At 44.5% G+C, this 18,710-nt stretch overlaps 1 protein-coding gene across 2 annotated transcripts in view; it reads right to left on the reverse strand.

Annotated features, from left to right (window-relative positions):
* The window catches only part of LOC146187003 (nuclear factor related to kappa-B-binding protein), a 94,626-nt gene extending 76,015 nt beyond the window's left edge, over nt 1-18,611 (reverse strand). For both annotated transcript variants that reach the window (XM_084607542.1, XM_084607541.1), the window contains exons 1-6: nt 18,271-18,611; nt 13,627-13,812; nt 11,958-12,013; nt 8,610-8,677; nt 6,361-6,488; nt 1,061-1,277 (exon numbers count right to left, since the gene is read on the reverse strand). In XM_084607542.1, coding sequence (XP_084463668.1) covers nt 1,061-1,277; nt 6,361-6,488; nt 8,610-8,677; nt 11,958-12,013; nt 13,627-13,812; nt 18,271-18,291 — 676 coding nt within the window. In that variant the 5' untranslated portion in view covers nt 18,292-18,611. The remainder of the gene's footprint in view (nt 1-1,060; nt 1,278-6,360; nt 6,489-8,609; nt 8,678-11,957; nt 12,014-13,626; nt 13,813-18,270) is intronic.
* Between the last annotated feature and the right edge of the window lie 99 nt (nt 18,612-18,710).

The raw sequence follows: 18,710 nt of genomic DNA on the forward strand, positions 1-18,710 counted from the left end.
GGCAGCATAGCTAGCTATCATAGCGCAGCCAAGCTGAATTGATCAAGCGCCTTGTCGTTTTCAACTGTCCACCGAGCGAACACATGGCTGTTTGTGCGCTGTCCTTACGTGTGTGTAGGTTGCCGACAGTTCCTGAGGAATGTATGTGTCGATGCTGCGCCCGAAAGATCTGGCACCCTATAAAGAAATGCAAAGCAGTGCGACGCGGACCCAGTCAAGCTACGCGCGGACGACTGACTGCACTATGCGTCTGGGTCTGTGGCTGCCCTTCGACATCGCCCTCATTCATGATTTCTAGTTCTGGCAACAAGTTTTATGCTTGCCCAGATTGGCGTCGATTTCGCGTCTGTTGACCCATGCGAGTCATTTGTGTCGGCGTCGCTAGAGGAATGCTTTGCCTCCTTGCACTCGTGCAGAAGTATTTTTTTAATCGTGAAGAACCCACAGTCGGCCTGTCCGATCGCGCCAGCATCGTCTGCGCACATTGTGCTGCATCGTCTGCTGCCAGCAACAACAATATGGCGGATTACTCAGCATGCACCGCTTCATGCAATCTCCCTAACAAAAAGGTTTCTACTGAAGTTGAGGACAACGCAGAGAGCTATGGAACAGAAAACGATAAATATAATGTTAAGAGATAGAGAGTGTGCAGAGTGGGTCAGAGAAATAACCCGAGTTAATGAAATTTTAATGCAAATCAAGAAGAAATGAGCATGGACAAGACATGTAGCATGAAGGGAGGATAACCGATGGTCGCTAAGGGTAACAAGTTGGATACCAAGGGAAGGAAAGCATAGCAGGGGGCTGCAGAAAGTGGATGGATGAGGTTATGAAATTCGCAGGGGCCACGTGGATGCAGCTAGCACAGGACTGGGTTATAGGAGAAGTATGGGAGTGGCCTTCACCCTGCAGTGGGTATAGTCAGGCTGATGATGATGATTTATTTTGCGTTTATTGCTGTACCCTTTCTGTATCCAGTGCCCTTAAAAAAGAGGAAGTGTCTAGATATGATAAAATGAGACAGTGTGTGAAACATGGCAGGCATTGTCACCGTGCCCACCTGAGCAGAGGTCGTCCTCGTCCGACGTGCGTGGTTCCCCGAGGCGGTCACGCAGCTCCTGCAGCTCGGTACAGTAGCGCCAACGGGTGCGCTGTGCGAGAGGCACTTGGCGGAGCCCACCGGTAGCCCCACCTCCTCCTCCGCTGCCGGCCCCGCCACCCGGCCGTGGGGCCACGCCCCCCCAGGGACCCCACTCGAGGCTGGCATCCAGCAGGCGCTGCACGACGCATAAAAGATGGCCCCCCCCCCCCCCCCACGAAAGGTCAGCATAGATCCAAGTCAAAACACTACAGAATCAGGTACAACTAAGTTGAATAAGTGTAAAAAAAGTTGGGCTTGTTGGTGCAACCAAGCCTGTGACTTCATGTTTTCTGAAAAAAAAATATATATATATAATAATAAATAAATAAAGACAGCAATCCCAATTTGTATCTCTATTGCCCACCCTTTCCATTGTTTTAAAGAATTAACTTCAGTTTGCAGTGAAGCACCACCCAAATTCACAAGTGCCATACACTATCCCTCTCAACAAGCAAACTGGCTGTTTTCAATATAAAGAGCTAGCCATACGATGAAATTAACGCTCAGAAGTTTCGATGCCTCAGGCACGTTCAATATAGTAAAACACTACATTTCCTTCACTGATGCGAATGTTAATGAGGACATGATATAGAACCGTAGGTGCTATGCTCCATTGTTGCCAACAGTTGGTTTTCTTTCCTTTCTACTACAGTGGCCTACACTGCAAACCCGGCATTTTGGACCGACATAACCAATTTGTAGCACAGAAGGCGTGGTTTATCATGTTCTCATAAGTTGCCAAAAACAAAATTCCAAATGTTTGGCAGCGATAAAATACCAAAGCAACTTCCAAGAATCTGACAGTGGTGAGCCACACGCTACATGGGCCAGTTATCCAAGGACCAAGTTTAAGGTATCAGGAAAACCGCATACGAGCGTCCTGTTTGCTTTCTGTTCTGCACCATCATTTGTCACATGGGCCAACCAAGCTCGGATGCTGCTTTATCACAGACCAACAAACCACAGGTGATGAGAGCAAAATGACTGACCACCTCCTTTGAAAAACAGCGAAGTACAATTTTTTGTTTGGTTCACAATATGTTACTCGTTTAACACCCACACCCAAGGTACTCATCTTATCACTTTCCCTATTCAGCTAGCATGTGCTCCGCCATCTTGTTTTGGTTAACTACAATATGCACGAAAGTCTACTCGCAAAATTTCACATGGGGCCCTTGAAAAATGAGCAGAGTTGGGGTGACAGCGCAAGCGGCTGCGCACAAATCCTGCCTATCAAATGGTGCATTGTATTTGCGCATCTCAGGCATGCACGCAACGGCACGTATATGGATAATAGGAGGCACAGCACTGCCAGGCCACTGCAGCTAGACCACGTAATTTTGGTTTCTGAGCTTTGACACCAACTCACAGTGACGATGGCTATCAGGCAAGCATTAGCAGCCATACAAGCACAGCCGCGTACTGCTTTAGGATGCTGACTGGTAGGTCGCTGGCTGTTTCTTTCGCACTTCTGACACTAATAGGTGTTCCCTGCACTTATGTGTTCCTTCATCATGACAAAACACACGTGTCAAGGGCTTTCCACTTTTTGTAGAATGGAGCCTCTTCACAAGGCTTTACCACACTTTCAGTAGAAGCACTTGGTACGTGTTTCCACTCTTTGCACATGCATTCAAGGCCAAAAAACTATCTTGACTGTATTATAGCATAACGCAATGATACACAGTCTTAAGCTGCACTTCTTTTTTCCAATTTCACGAGTGAATCCTGTAGCCTCCCTCGATGACTGTCAATTTTTTTTAATGTGAGAGCGTTAGTGCCCCCATGTTGAAAGAAACTGTCCCTTGATGGTGCTGGCGTTGGCGTCGGCCATTTGAAGACCCGCAGTCTTGAAAATGGCAGCTTTTCATGCAACAGCATTAGTAATCTGATGTTGGCCAAAAATGTACAGCGACATTGGTGTCAGCTGCCTGAAGCATCGCAGAGGTTTATGCAATGTTACAGGTTTTAAGAAATGAACTGTAAAATTTAAAATTTGAATGTTAGCACTTCCCTACAACATACACATATACACATGTGAAAAATTCATTACAAAAGTTTCAGCGCTCAACCTTGTCTCTGCTCCAGCATTTACCAGCTATATTTTCAGCACCCATTGCCTAAAACGATTCCATCCCACAAGGCAGATCCTCCTCGCAACGTCGACCGGTTACTATCAGAGGATGTTTAAAAACTCTTGTGTGTTATTGTAGAAAGTGTTACTTCAAAATAACTGCATGTCAATAAGTGTCAAACTGTGAATAGTCTTTTCTAATTTATACTACCTCCAATAATGAATTGCGACGGTTCAAGGTTGTTAGCTTTGAAAAACTTCTGGCTGGTGCCTTAGTGGTGCCACCAGATGCAGTTAATGTGCACCGCAATTTTGTCTGCATTGCATGCCCCCATGCCTCCAGATGGCCCCACTTGTTCTAGCAGTATACTCGTGTATGAACGATCATTTTGAAATTTGCGTGTACCACTCTTAAACTGCCACCTATTATGCTAAGAAGCTATGAGCTCACATAACAGCACCGTCATCGACGGAACCGTCCACAAGTGCCGCTGCCAGTCGCAAAGAAAGCTTTCAATGAGAATGCGACCACCTTCAGAACCAGCAGGTGAGAAAGCTAACCACGGAAGAAGACGCAGTGCTCCCCTCATCACCAGCGGCGACTTAAATGTCGCCGCTAAGAAATCGCAATGGTTGCCAGTCTTCATGCACAGTCTTCATGCACAAACTACTTGGGGTCACAACTGTTAATAACCCACTTCAAGACACTACCTGAAGCACATCTTGTATTGATTATATTGTTGCGTGGTGGCATATGAAACACGGCGATGGAACACGGCGACACAACAGAAACAACTGCGTGATGACATGATGATGAAATATGCTTTAATGGCCAGCGGGACTAGCGCGAGCGCTCCGCCCCGCGCCACTGCCCGGTTCGCCGTCTTCGTAACAATATCTTTGTGCGACATGTCAATGTAACCAGCATGAATATGTGTGTTACTTCAGTAATTACATGCCACTACTTGCCATTCTGTGTGATAGCACAGCAACACACACGTGATTAAAACTCAGTTTCCTCACAATCTGTACAACAGAACATGGGCCAGCACGCATGCATTCCTAGAGTGGAATAATCTAGTTGTAGAAATAAATGGGCTGGCAATTTTTGCTTTAGGTAATGAGGGCTCGGTTGCTCCATGAAAGAATGAGCCTTGTTCTTGGTCGATGCTGCTGGTGGTGCTGCTGAGGGGCAGTGCCACCAGCAGAAAGGAACCCTAGTCTTCAGTCGGGCGCCCAGTGCCCTGCTCTCACTGATCCCTGGCCTTGCACCGAGCTGTTGGTAGCCTCTAGGCTGCTCACTATGAAACTGACACATCTTCTCACTGGAGAAGTCAATGCTGCCCATATGAGCAGACAACGCCTGGCCTTTTTGAAGCCTCAGAGCATCATGGAGGAAGGACAAGGAGGGCGAGCAAACAGAGAGTGGGATGAGTAGGGCAGTGCGAGAAATGGGCACCCAGAGGGTGGCTGCCAAGGAGGGGTTGGGAGATACTGAGGAGGGAGAAAGAAAAGCATGTCCAGAGCAGCACCCTCCACCTGCAGCAAATGTTGCGCAAAGCGCCACCCAAAGATGGATCAGAGGCAGTGGTGCCATGTGTCTAGTACAGCAGACTAGAGGGAAACACTAAGTGGGAAAACTAAAAAATGCTCAATAACTGCAGACATGATGTTGCTCAAACTCTTCACCAAAATACAGTCGAACCCTGTTATATCGAACCCGGATATATCGAATTTTGGTTATATCGAACTCACAGAATATCCCCTTGAAAATCCCATGTAAAAGTATAGGAAAGCCGCGTCATATATCGAACTTAATTTCACCGGGCGTTCGATATATCGAACTCCGCACCACGCACTGGAAAATGTGCCTTTCCCAAAGACGATCGCATCACCCTTGGCCGTTTGCCGCGTGACGTTTTCAAGCCACGCGCGGAAGGAATGAGAGGGGACAGTTCGGCGACGGCTGGTCTGGGCAGCGGCGCACCCATTCCCCAAAGGCGCGCATCTGCAATTATCATTTCCCGCGCGCCAACACATGACGTTTGCAAGCCATGTGCGTGGGTGTGCCCATCCTTTTGCCGAGCTATCTCTCTCCTTCAGCACGCGCTACGCATGCGCCAAGCCATCAGCCTGTTTTCAGACAGGCGTCGGATGTTTCCTGCAGCGTTTGTTGCGAACCCTCTGCACGCGGCGGCTGACGTGGCTATGGCGCCTGCGGACGTTAAAAAGCGGCAGCTCTCTCTCTCCTTTTTTTTTTTTGCGAGTCATCCTTTCTTATCGTTGTGCTGTTCGGAGATTAAGAAGCGGCTGGCGTTTTTTTTTTTTTTTTTTTTTTTTTTCGGGAGTCGTTTATTCTTGCATGTATGAATCAACGAAAGCATGCGTCAGCTGCTGCGATCATGAGGCGTGATAAATCGAACCAGGCTTGTGCAATCAAGCCATCACGGGCACTCTGCCAAGTTTGCTCCCAGTCACCGCAGGAGCTATCAAAAGATAAACGCGCCCCGACATTATAGCTGCGCAGCATCTTGGCACGCTGCCAAGAAATAAGCTGTGATGAGACGACCGAAATGGAGTGACGCGCGCCATGGACATGCAAGTGAAAACGCTCGCGATTTCTGCCGCGGCGACACGGAAACCTTGTTTTGAGCTGCCGCGGTGGTTCGAGCAGTGAGAGGGACGCAGTTCCAACAAGTTTGAAATTTTTCGCTCTGTTGCTGCGATCGCTCAATCGCTTGCATGTAAGCAAGCTGGCCTTAACGCTTTTTCTTTTTTTTTTTTTTTCAAATTCTTGAGTGCAAAAGTGGAGGGTGGGTTCATTATGCGAGTGGGTTGATTACGCGACAAATACGGTATCGTTTTTTCGCATTGTAAGGGCCGTCACAAGCCGATTTTTGTATATCGAATTATCGATATATCGAACTATTTCGCGATCCCCTTCGAGTTCGATATATCCGGGTTCGACTGTATATCCATTAAATAGACACACCTCCGACAGTCGTTGCTGAACAGTGGTAACCATCCATGAGGTTTTTTTGTATAGTAATTGAATTGAAACATTTTTCTCTTCACTTCAGCTAGGATGTCATCAACTCACTTGTGTTCTCTCAAAAGGAGGAGGAGGGAAAAAAAATGTGCTCACCTTGCGGGAAATGAGGACCTCCTGGAGCAGACGGCAGTGGTATCGCCGCTGGTGTAGCCGGTAGTCCCGGTAGCTAGCCTTCCGCACCAGTGACGCTGTGCGTGCAATGTCAGGCACCAGCAGTCCATCTGCACATTACAAAGAGGAGGAGAAGGGGAACGGACAACACACTGCAGCTCAGCGGCACCACATGTTCAACGAACGCATGGCTCAGTCCACCACTAAAAGTAATCGTGCCAACTACCTCCAGCTGCGGCAAGCGGCTGGAACAGTAGGAAACAGAGGAGAAGAGGGGGCACACTGCTACAAACTTGACATTTTCCGTACACTTGAATATGACCATGGTGCTTCACTTTTGTGCCTCTCAAAAAACTTTGGCACTCAACTTGTCACAACAGAGAGAACTTAGTGCTGTTATTACATTTCTGCACTTCTCAAAAACATCAAACACGGTGTTGCGTCCAGTCGAGTGTCAAAGGTCTTCAAAAGAACTAAAATGAAATACATCATGACCGAAACCAACCAGTCCAATGTGAAACTCTTTCAACTTAAAAATGAATTCTTGCACACATGCTATATATCTATAAGCCATGTTCCGGGTGGCACTTGTGGTAATAACAACATTTAAATTACGAGAAACAAAAATACCTGCAAAAATAGAACAGTGGATGGCCATTATCAAAGCTCAGTTGCCAGAGCACCCAGACTTTTCAGTGCAGTATTGTGACAAAAAAAAGAGAAAACAAAATGTGCACAGAGAATACTCTGCTCTTCAAATTTCTTGTTGCACTTGTACATGGCCAGTAACAAGAACACACTAGAGGCATCACTGAGTGCGTCATATAACAAGCACAATGACAATAAATGAAAACTGCAGAGTGCAAAAGCGCCACCCTGGATAATACATTTCTTTCTATTGCCCTGTACCTACCATATGAGATCAAACAAACAACCAAGTACCCATTTTGAACAATCACAATGGGAAAATTCTCATTTTTGCATAATGTATTACATACCTAAAGCCCTTGCCGATAGCTTTCATTCTGTCACCTTGACAACTCTTCTAGCTCAAGCTCCACATTCTCGTTTTCGTGAACTATGACATGCAGCAAAGCCCACTTGTGAAATTACTTGAGAGGATTTGCTATTTGCTTTGAGCTAAACGATCTCCACACATCCCTATTCAAATGTCATTCAACTCGCCATTCAAACATACCAGTGCAGCACAGATACATTCAAAACTCAATTTAACGAAACCCGATTTATTGAAGATACCTCGATTCCGCCTCATAGGCCTATAGAATACAATGGCTGATTAACCTCAAGTAATGAGAACAGTTTTGTGATCCGTTCCGATTTAACGAACCTTTTTCTTTTTTTTCTAGACACGCAGCTGGAAGAGCGCCAACTTTTCAATGTTTTGGACAGAATGGCCAAAAATTTATTGATTGCGAGGAGCAGCAATATCACAGTCTTTGTCCCCCTTTCACCAAGCTGTGCCGTGCAACACAAGGTTTATAATTTTGAGTTGAATTCACCAGATGACCAATGAAGAGGTGGATGCCCATCATCTGCTGCATAAACGAGAGAACGAAAGATATGCTGGCCGCACTGCAAACTTATGAGGAATCCAAGCAGCCGTTGCTTACAAAGCGCACTCAAGCGAAGATTACAGACTTCTCTGCCTGGAGATAAATTTGTAGTCCGCTGGGGCTCTTCTTGTTCAGGTAACAATCGTTGTTGCTTCTTCTCATATGCACTAGTGGTGTCTGTTTGTTCTGCACGCCACAATTTCATTTCAGCATATTTACGTTTTGTCAATATGATGTCACAGTAGCTTTCTGGATGCCACTACACTATATAATTGAATTTACCAAATGACGTCACTTCATTTAACAAAATTCCCAATTTAACAAAAACAATTCATGGCACCCCTCAGCTTCGTTAAATTGAGTTTTAACTGTATTACTTATGCTGAGAACAAGCTGCTCTCTGTCTGTTTCCTACGCTCTTGATTGAAGAAGCAGCAGTGTTGCGAAATGGTGAAATGCATCAATTATTTCCTCAACGCAAACCTTCAGTACCCTGTGGGCCAAGGTCATGAGACTGGACTTTTGCTGACGGCCCCTTTCAATTAGCCAACTAGGCAGTTCATAATGAAAAAGAAGGAGGGGTAAGCAATAGGGTTGTACAGAGGCCCCTCCTCATAACAAGTGCAAGCTGAACCACAAAAGGTGTCCTCCACTCACCCCTGAGTCGCAAGAAGAAGCAGTGGATGGGGTTGCCAAACTTGAAGTTGCACCCACTGAATAGCCGCCTGCCGGGGGAAAAAAAAAAAAAAAAAAAAGAGTCCTGAAGCCGCACAAGAAATACACCCCAAAACAGCTCAGTCAGGGCCCAATGTGACAACTTCAAAATACAGTTGCCAACTCAATTTTTTATATTTACAGCACTTTAGAAAGTGCATCTAAAAATGAAACAGCCAGAGGAATCTGTTACCTTCAAAAATTCTCCGCAAAAAAATTACAAAATGTGCCCACTGCCCCGTTCCACACACACAAAAATTGAATACTTTTTGGACTGTAGCTGATCCACAACAGCTGCAGTGGCTTTGGCACTCAGCTAATGGTCCCAAAGCCTTGAGATTCAACCCTGGCCAGAATGGCCACATTGCGATGGAGAAATTAAAAAATGCTCGTCACTAGAGACAGGCAGTCCCATGGTCAATGGGTAGCTTCGGGACATTAAACCACATAATTCAATCTACTACTTGTTTCACCGATTTTGCAGCACCATTATACAAGTTGCATATTCTATGCCATCTAGCATAGAAGCAGTGCACATATGTGTGTATGTCATTTTTTTTCCTTACGATGCCAAGCAAATTTAGTTTTGTTCAATTAGTGTTGCAATCTGACATAAGTTAAGCCAGTTGTGATTCTGTCATATCCACATCATGCATTTTCTTAGGCCAGTCTCTGACCTAAGTGGATGTAAACAGGGCCACAGGACCTTCAGCCAGTGACCTAAACCAATTTTGCACTGCGATGCTCGCAGTTTTGCTGACCCCACCCGAGTCTAAATCTTGCAGTGCACTGTATGAGCCCTTTGCAAAACTCTGGTAGTCAGCTTCTCTGCACAGCAAAACCCCTTCACCATGGCGGCCAAACCTATTTTGGGGGCAGAAGTTGGGTGCAGTGCAGAATATTTCTGTGTCAAGCCTGATGTCCTGCACAAACCTGGCGAGCAGAATTCCTTCGCTTTTGAAAACGAGGAGGAAGTAGGGGCGGGAAGGGCGATATGAATGGCACTTGCAAGGAACTGGCTTTGCCGATGGACTCTTAATACCATAATTGCGGCAGCAACAATAGACAGAGAGGTGAATAAAATGGACGTTGCCATTATTGTCACAATAGACGTCTCCTGCCCTGCACCCAGCTTCGGCCCTCAAAACAGGTTTAGTCGCCATGGTGAAGAGGCTTTTGCTGTGCAGAGGAGCTGACTTCAAGAGTTTTGCAAAGGATCTGCGGCTGAGAACAGTCTGCCAACCATGATAGCCATGCAAGGTTACACATAGCTTAATGGGACCTGCATCATAGGGCACGCATGTGGTTTTTATTCATTGGCTGCATAGCACCAGACATTGTGGTACCTGAGCACTCAAAAGTTCACCGAAATCGTATTAAATAATGTTTTAATTCTCTCCTGATATGCGCTTTTCAAGCCAATGGTCTTGAAACGCAGTGGCAATTTTAGGCAGCAGCTAGGTTTTGCACTGCATTTCCGACTGGTTGAGTGTCCAGTTTTAACACTTTTCCTTTCTTCTCAGGAAGTGAATCTAATGTATTATCAGTTTAAGTGCTGCAAGACATTTCGCAAGAGACAAAATCTGAAACGAAGGTGCAAGAGTGAGAGAAAACTCTTACTTAAGGACAGTTTTAGGGGCAACATTTTACATTTAGCTTCAAACTGTTGCAAAGGCAAGTGCTGACTGCTGTTCAAACTGCATAGAGAAGGCAGCAACAAAAACTGCCGATGATTAAATTAATTCGTAATGCAAAGCTTTTTCAGGTTTTCAATAAATTGAGGCAAAGAATTCGAGCAAGACATGTATGTACAATTACAGATAACTTTCTATTTTTCACACGTTTCTTTTTCAGGAAACACACCACTAACAGTTTTTGACAAACGCAAATGAGGCCTGGGCTACAATAGGAAAGGCAGCGGCAGCACTAAGCGGAGAAACTGTGCACGCAGTGGCAGACGAAGGACTTCCACCAGTTGCCTCGCTCATGGCTTAGAAAGAACTGGCAGAGAATAAACTATATTATAGGCAGGGGGTTCGCAGTGGTGAACGGCGGTGGCTATGCGTTTCGGCTCGGGTGGTGCCGGCTACCGAGTGTTGCATCGAACACAGCCAACGTTCCGTTGAACGCATCAAAGTTCACTGGTGTTCTAGGCAGAATTCACTTTTATGCTGGGAGCATGTGATGCGGGCACATGTTTTCTTGCTCCACACAGTCAGCCTTCTGCAGTGGTGTGCACATGCGCAGTGCAGAGCCTGGTTACAAGGGACAACACCAACGGCGATAACACGAAACGCAGGAACGGGCACCAAAGAGCTGTGCTTTAAAGAAGGAAAGTTAGTTGACTCGCCAGAATATATGAAGGAAAAGGCTGAACGAGGGGCAAAGTTGGGACAGCTGGTGTGCTTTCCAATCCTATCAACAAAGAAACATCGGGGCACTTCCTTTGTTCAGTTTCACCTCCGCTCTGTCCATGGTGCGTACGCGGAAGGACGACTTCGTCAAAATGTGTGACTGTGGCCTGCCCTGGTGATGCAACAATTGCAAGCAAGCTTCCATTGCATGAGTGCAAAGCCCGGTTCTGCTTGGTAGCACCCAACGAGGGTATTAGATGAATTAAATATGTTTTCATCCAATACTGAATTTCTCAAGCATAGTAACTTTTGTTTGCATGCTCTGATTTCAACGGTTCCTTTTGTATTGGTGTCAGAAATGCACGAGGAATTCATTCCACCAGATCAATCGGCAGTGATTAAAACATTGTAGTTTTGATTTAGCATAAAGCATTGAGCTTCTAGGCACGAACAGTTCATAAAATTATTGGTGAATGCCTACCAGTTTCGATGCAGTGTGCGACAGTAAGTACAGCCTAGAAACCAGCGGGCAACTGCATAAGCATGTAGGCAGGAGAGAAAATGCAAGGCGCATCTGTCGATTTGAGATTTTCTGTCTTCCCCACATTTGTGTTCACAACATGCTGCACAGATCCAACGAGCTTCCTCCACTGCATCCATCTCTGAGCTCTTATTTTAACCTCGTTTTTCCCTCATCACAAAACAATGTGTATGTGTATAGTTGTGGCCACAATATAATCTGGAGCATGCTTCGGAAGTCAGACTAATCTCATTAACAAGAACTGAGAGGGATTTGTGACGGGGAATGCTGCTAATGTGCTCGCATGTAAACCCAGGAAGCCTTCCCATTTTCTTCTAAGGAATGAGGAAAATTGAGTTTGAAAGCCAAGATATGATCTGCCTTGCTCTGGCTGTGTGGAAGGAGAAGGAAACTCACTGCAGGGTTTCCACCTTCTCCTCCTTGTCATTCTCACCAAAGTTGGGCAGGAACTCCTGCAAAGTCAGAGCATGGGATGGCAGTGGTTAATTCACAAGCCCAAGAAAACTTTGCCAGGCCCTGGAAAGAGCCTGCCTTTGAGCATGTCCATGTGATGCTACTTCTGACACTGGGGAGAGACTATACTTGGCCTGTATGAATAAACTAGTGCCCCATTCCTATCAGAAAAACAAGAACAAACTATATTCCCAGAAACTTGACATTTCGTAACACAAGAAAGCCAGGAAATCAATTACAGGCATCAACACTACTGATGCTTTCCCAGGGCAAAGAACATGAAACAATTTTTTTTTCCTTAATTAAGAACTGTCAAGGGCACTAGGCCATCTACATATTGCAGACCAATGTGCATCACATGGGGCAATAAAACATCATTTAAAAGCCTTCTAGAGCAAGCAGCTATTAGTTTCTTCAGGTGATAGCATCACAATAAAAAAATGGGGCCCTCAGTTTAGTTCTCAAACCTCTTATGTTGGCAAAAAAGTACAAGGAAAGTTTGAGCAGGATATGAAGGTGTGCTATGCCATTAGTTTGTTACCGATGGCACAAAACACTGAAATCTGCAGTTTCATGCTGTACAATTAAACACGAGGCACATTCAGGAAATGTGTCAAACCATGTTTGCTCGAAGAGCACTTACTTTGCATATACTTCTGAACAAAGTAATTTAAATGAGCCTGTCATTTATTCGGCCCACAAAAGTCAGTAAAAAAAATGGCTACATGGCAAACAATGTTTTCTGCAAATCCTCGTTTACATCACACCCACACACAGTCTCGGTGCCGGCTCTTCCTATAAACTGTCACCTGTCCCACTCAGCAAAGACAACATCCCGGTAGATATGATGTGCTGCGTGCTCTAAAACTGCCATATCTATGCGCACAAACTCTATGACCCGAGTAATTTTTGTGCCATAATTAAAACCACCCTCTGACTGCCTCAATGACACAAGCTTAACAGAAAGGCCCACCACCATTACGCACACATTCAGAGGCACTCAGATCATATGACGTCGACTGACTTCGCTGCTAGGTGCGTGCTCCCCATGCTGCTGTCTAGCCAAAGAAGAAATCTGCAGCAACATGAAGAGATGAGTCAGAGCTTTGCCAAAACAATGGTAACTTTGAACCTGTTTTAGAATGTACACTTAGGGACACATTGAGTGCCGCATTACCGTTACATTCATTATAAGGTCCTTAATCAACCTTCACTTTCAAAATTGTGTCAGCAACTAAGTTCACGTCCAGCTGAACTAATTTTACAGGGGCTTTAAGAATAACTGGTGCAATGTGTCACCCACTTCCAAAGAAGTAAATGAGGAGCTATATGCAGCAATTTTAACAATCTCTATCACTATGATGCCCTTTTAGTTTGGCTCAGTACATTTTATGCAATGATGACATCACTGCAGTTTGCTGAAGTGAAAATAGTGTAACCACTAGTTTGCACTGCTGTGCATAGAGGGCACCATCGATCTATAAAGCATTGTTAAATGTTTCCTCCGCTAGATTCTTTCTCTATGCGATACAACCAACAATCCTGCAGAACTAGCCAATGTGCCCTTAACTGCTGTCACAGTTAAAAGGAAGTTTCAGGGGGAGGACCGCACCATGAGGCGTATCTTGTGCGCCTCGGAGAGAACATTGTTCCAGGTGTCGATGCTGAGCACGGCCCGCAGCAGCGCTTCCTGCTCGCACAGCACCTGTGGGATCTGCACCACCTGGCCCCCGAGCAGGCACCGCTCCATTGGCTCTACTGCCCGGTAGTGATGGGGGCCACCACCAGAGGGTGTCACCTGCACATATGCATGCACTCATGCACTACAGCACCCAGATGTGTGGCACAAAAGCATTTACTATATGAAACATATCTGCAACAAATGTGGCACAGGAAGAGAACAATGACATGCCTAATAGAAGAATGGAGAGGAAACGATAAGATGGGAACTGAATAGTGTGCCTCTACAGGGGATGGCAGGCTAAGCTACCAGATACCTGATAGCAAGAAAACGACAGGGCCAGACTCAAATGGACACATTCAGTATCCAATTTCATAGTACAGCATGCCCCAGATTAACATCGCAGGTTGTCTGCAGATAAGGAATACCTCTCTTTCTTCGTCCTCCATCTTCCCATTTCCAAATTCGAAACTCCTATAAGTACCCTGACCAGATAAGGGCAGTAGGCCAGATTTATTATGAATAAACGAGGTAGCTGCCAATGCTCTTACTTGGGCTAGTTGCTTACTACATGCAAAAAAAGTAGTGAACGCAAATACCCAAACTAGAGTGAGACAACAAACCCACTGTGGTTACTCAAATTGTAGCAAAGCCTCAAAAATAGTTAAGAAGCTGCTTCTAGAATGCGTACCCACTTAGGCCCAAAAATATGGGAATGGAATCTCAAGAACGAGAGATATCAGTCAGGGCATTGAATGCAGACACCTTCCCACTCAAGGTGCAACCCCACTACCCATCACCCCAAACTAGCCCGGGTTTTCTGAAATTTCTTTTTTAAGCAGCAGCCCATGCTGAACACTTGCAATGATCATCATCATAACCAGCTTTACTATACTCACTGCAGGAAGAAGGCCTCCCCATATCCCTCCAATAAACATGCTCTTATGCCAGCAGCATCCATTTGATCCCCACAAACTCCCTAATCTTATCCACCTACTCAACTTTTTGACATCCCCTGCTACACTTGCATTCCCTTGGAATCCAATTTGCCACCATTAGGGATGTTTGGTTACCTTGGCTTCTCGATATGTGACCTGCCTATGCCGATTTGTTGTTCTGGGCTTCTACTAGAGTGTGAGTAACGTGTGTTTGTTCCCTGACCCATTCGGCACGCTTCTCGCCTTTTAACGTTATGCCTACCATTTTCAATTTAAGTTGAGCTCTTTTTGTTAGCCTCCAGGTTTCTGCCTTGTAGATGAGTACCAGCAAAATACAGCTGTTACATACTTTCCCCTTGAGGGATACCCGTGACCTGTCATTCATGATCTGATAGTACATGCTGTATGTGCTCCAGCCCAATCTGATCTTTCTAGTTGTTTCCTATTCGTGATCCACATCTGCGGTGACAACTTGTCCTAAGTAGATGCATTATCTTACTATTTCCAGATCCTTGCTACTTATCACGAACTGCTGTTCCTTTCCAAGGCCATTAAACATTACTTTAGTCTTCTGCATATTGATTTTAGTCCTACCATTCCATTCTTCCTGTCTACCTCATTAGTTGCCCTCTGCAATTTGTCACATCAGCTACTCATTATGTTTGCAAACATAGACTTAAAAACATGCATAAATTTTTTTTTTAAACCATTCCTATAAAAATCTCCGTGTGTTGTGTTGTGCTTTATGACGCATAGCTGTCATGCGACAAGCACGAAAAATAAATCTGTTTTAGAGTAGTACTACGCACTTCTTCGAGTCTCCATTTCTTGTCGCTGGTTTCATCATGTCTGAATCACACCAAGCAACCTCAAATCATGTATTTATTTATTCTTACGTGTTTGCATCAACGATGCACCAAATATGAATATGCATGTAAAACCTATCTTGCCTACTGGCAATGACAGTTTACTACTGGTTATTGATGTATGTGTCAAAGGACGAAGGGAAGAAAAGTCAAGTAGACCTTTTCTTTTTTTTTTTTTTTCCAGTAGCATACCCTGCTAGTGGCTAGGTATGTATAAAATTTTGGGCCTAGTTGGGCCACAAGCCCCACAATTTTTAGTTGAGTCTGCTAAGATCCCTCATATCTTTACTGCAAGCATCCTTTTACAAAGGTGAGGTGAGCTTATTTTGTAAGCAGCGCTAGTTTCACCCCTGGCCACAGTAGGTGGACGCAAAACATTTGTGAACGCAACTTCCGTGCTAATTTGACCATGCTAACTGGATGCTTGTGGGGAGCAGGGAATTTTTTCTCCTGTTGGGGAATGCCTGAGGAGTGTTTTTGTGGTAACTCTAGAGGAATGCCCTTTTCCCTGGACTTTTCAGTTAACAAAAGCAGTGGAAAGCTCTTAGCCTAGGGGTGTGTCCCAAGCAGTTAAGCTGACGCACCTCGTACGGCAGGTGACGCGACCATCGGTACAGCGCTTGCCCAAGGTCAACTGCACGCAATATACCTTCAAGCCATCCGAAATAATTGTCTTGAAACTATTTAAGAATGGCTCACTGTGGTGCTCACAGCCTCATGCAATATACTAAAACAACTTCCATGACATGGGCATGCCCATCTGAAATGAAACTTTCAGGCTTATTTCTTGTCTTTGTGCTTACTGCCCAGAGCTGCTCAGCACATTTGACGCAAGAAAAACCAAAGAGATGACAGAGGGCATACGGTGAAGAAGTTTTAAGCAAAGATCAAAGCAGCATGTGTGTCAAATGTAACATCCATCACAGACATTAAGAAAAAGAAGTTCATGCACACTAGCCCATTAAGCAAAAACATTATTCTCAGAAGTACCTAACTATTTGAAGTTCATGTATGCTAGTTTTTATTATTACACACATTTGGCTCAAAACAACAGCTATCACTTGCATGCATAACTCCACTGCTTTTTCTTTAGGTTGTATGTAATACTGTCCGCTATGTGATGTGATGCCAACCAAGAAATGTGTGAGCATGAACATAACATATTTCAATTAAATGGTAAGGCCAGATATTTTTTGAACTACTTCTTAAGTGGGAAATGTACCATTAACTACAAAAACAAAATGGAACACAGGAAAAAAAATGTGCAGAACATTTTCTTTTTTTTTTTTTTTCATTACTACTCAGCCCAGTAATGCAACCCTCCCCCCAACCACAGAATTTTTGGGTACACACAAAAACAAAATGGAGCACAGGAAAATAAATGTGCAGAACATTTTCTTCTTTTTTTCATTACTCAACCCAGTAATGCAACCCCCCTTTATAGAATTTTCGGGTACACCACAGGTCACAGCCCAATGATCACAATTAGGCACCCAAGGCTTTTTCTACACTGCTAGGACCAGTTAGAAACAAACACAGATAAAACTAAAGCAGTCATCTTTACATAACAGCACAGACAAGTAATTTGCATCCCATAAAAAGAATTCTTAGCTTAGCAATTCAATATAATGTGGTTTGGGTGTAGCACACATTGACTGTCTTTAAGGTATGCTGCCTAGTGTTGCAGATGTCAGTGCACGTGACATTTACAAAAAGTTCAGTTACTTTACAGGCTGCTCAATAATACTAATTGGTGGAGGGGGATAGTCGATGCACATCTTTGTAAAAGGACTTAGCACCAAAACATAAAGTCTGTACAGGGTTCAAGATCTCTAGAACCTTTTGAACATTTTTCGAATCTGAGCATTACACACTGCAAACTGTGCATATATGAAGTTCGTTTTTTAGGTTATGTGATGCTAAATATTATCTTTGTCTTTCAGTTTGTTGCATACATCAAAATCATGTTGACAAGCTCTACTGCTGTATACTGTTACGTAAACTCTGTTAATATGATTTTGTAAGTTGTAATTTTAGACCTCTTCCATTTTTGTAAAGCCAAGATTTCAGAAGCTTCGTCAAGCTGCCTGGAGCAACTTGCCCTGAAAACCTTCCAGCCTGCTCTGGAAAATGAAAAAATGAATTAATAAATTATACTTTCATTCGTTTTCAATATTTTGTAGGCATTTTCAACTTTGCTGTTGTGCTTGGCGATAGACAGAAAAGGAATCTGCTGGTTTTACCTCCGGTCTTCCTGCTATGGAATCAGATACTGTCAATATCCCTCTACATAATTTGAATGCTGCTGAACAGCGACCAATTTTCTTGGTTTACAGACATATTATATGCAAGAAACTGGGACAACCCCAGTGGTGGCTCGTGAGTTTCGGACTTAGTTATTTGACAGCTTTTAAATGTAACAGTGAGATCAGACGGCATTGGAAGCAGGGACGTAAATTCGAGACGGCATCCAAGTCAGACACTGTTGTTTCTTCGACTCGGTAGCACCACTGGACCGTCGGCTCGTACAGAAACAAAACATGCACCAGTGAGCTCTCGGAAGCACTACTTGAAAAACTTAATATCATCAGCTAACTAAAGCATTTTAAAGGTCCATAAAGCACTTTACGCCGCTAATCTACAACTACAAAACACAATGAACTGCGCAGACCAAACAGAGCACAATTTTCGTTTTTCTGTCCTGTAAAGCTGCGCAGGAAGTTAGTTTCATATCCTGCTAGCCGGACGCATGTAATGGCCATGACGCTCACCTCATCATCTCGATGGTACATCAAGCTCAGAAACGTGGAGAACTGTGTTCAGAGGTGACGAGATTACTCTTCCATAACAGGGAAACCCCCTGTTATATCAACGGAGCACCTATCCAGAAACGACGCCGCAGGCAGGCTCACATTTTGCGCGTTTAACACCACCCGCACTGATACAATACAACGTCATAAAATGATTGCTGCACACTGTTAAATGTCACAACGGAAATAAAAGAACCAGACAGTGTTAACTGAATGTATCACTCCCGTAGTCACACATTTACAATACTCATCGAGCTAAACTCAGCAACGTTAGCAACGCTTTCCGCTTGACAACGGCGTTGTCGATGTTCTTCGGTATGTGAAAATCACGATGAGTTACTCAATTTAGTCATTTTAGTGCCCTAAAAAAAACAATACTTCATAATGTAAAAATAATTAGG

The sequence above is a fragment of the Amblyomma maculatum genome, chromosome 6 (assembly GCF_055883805.1).
Source record: "Amblyomma maculatum isolate TAMU_Amacu chromosome 6, ASM5588380v1, whole genome shotgun sequence".
NCBI lineage: Eukaryota > Metazoa > Arthropoda > Arachnida > Ixodida > Ixodidae > Amblyomma > Amblyomma maculatum.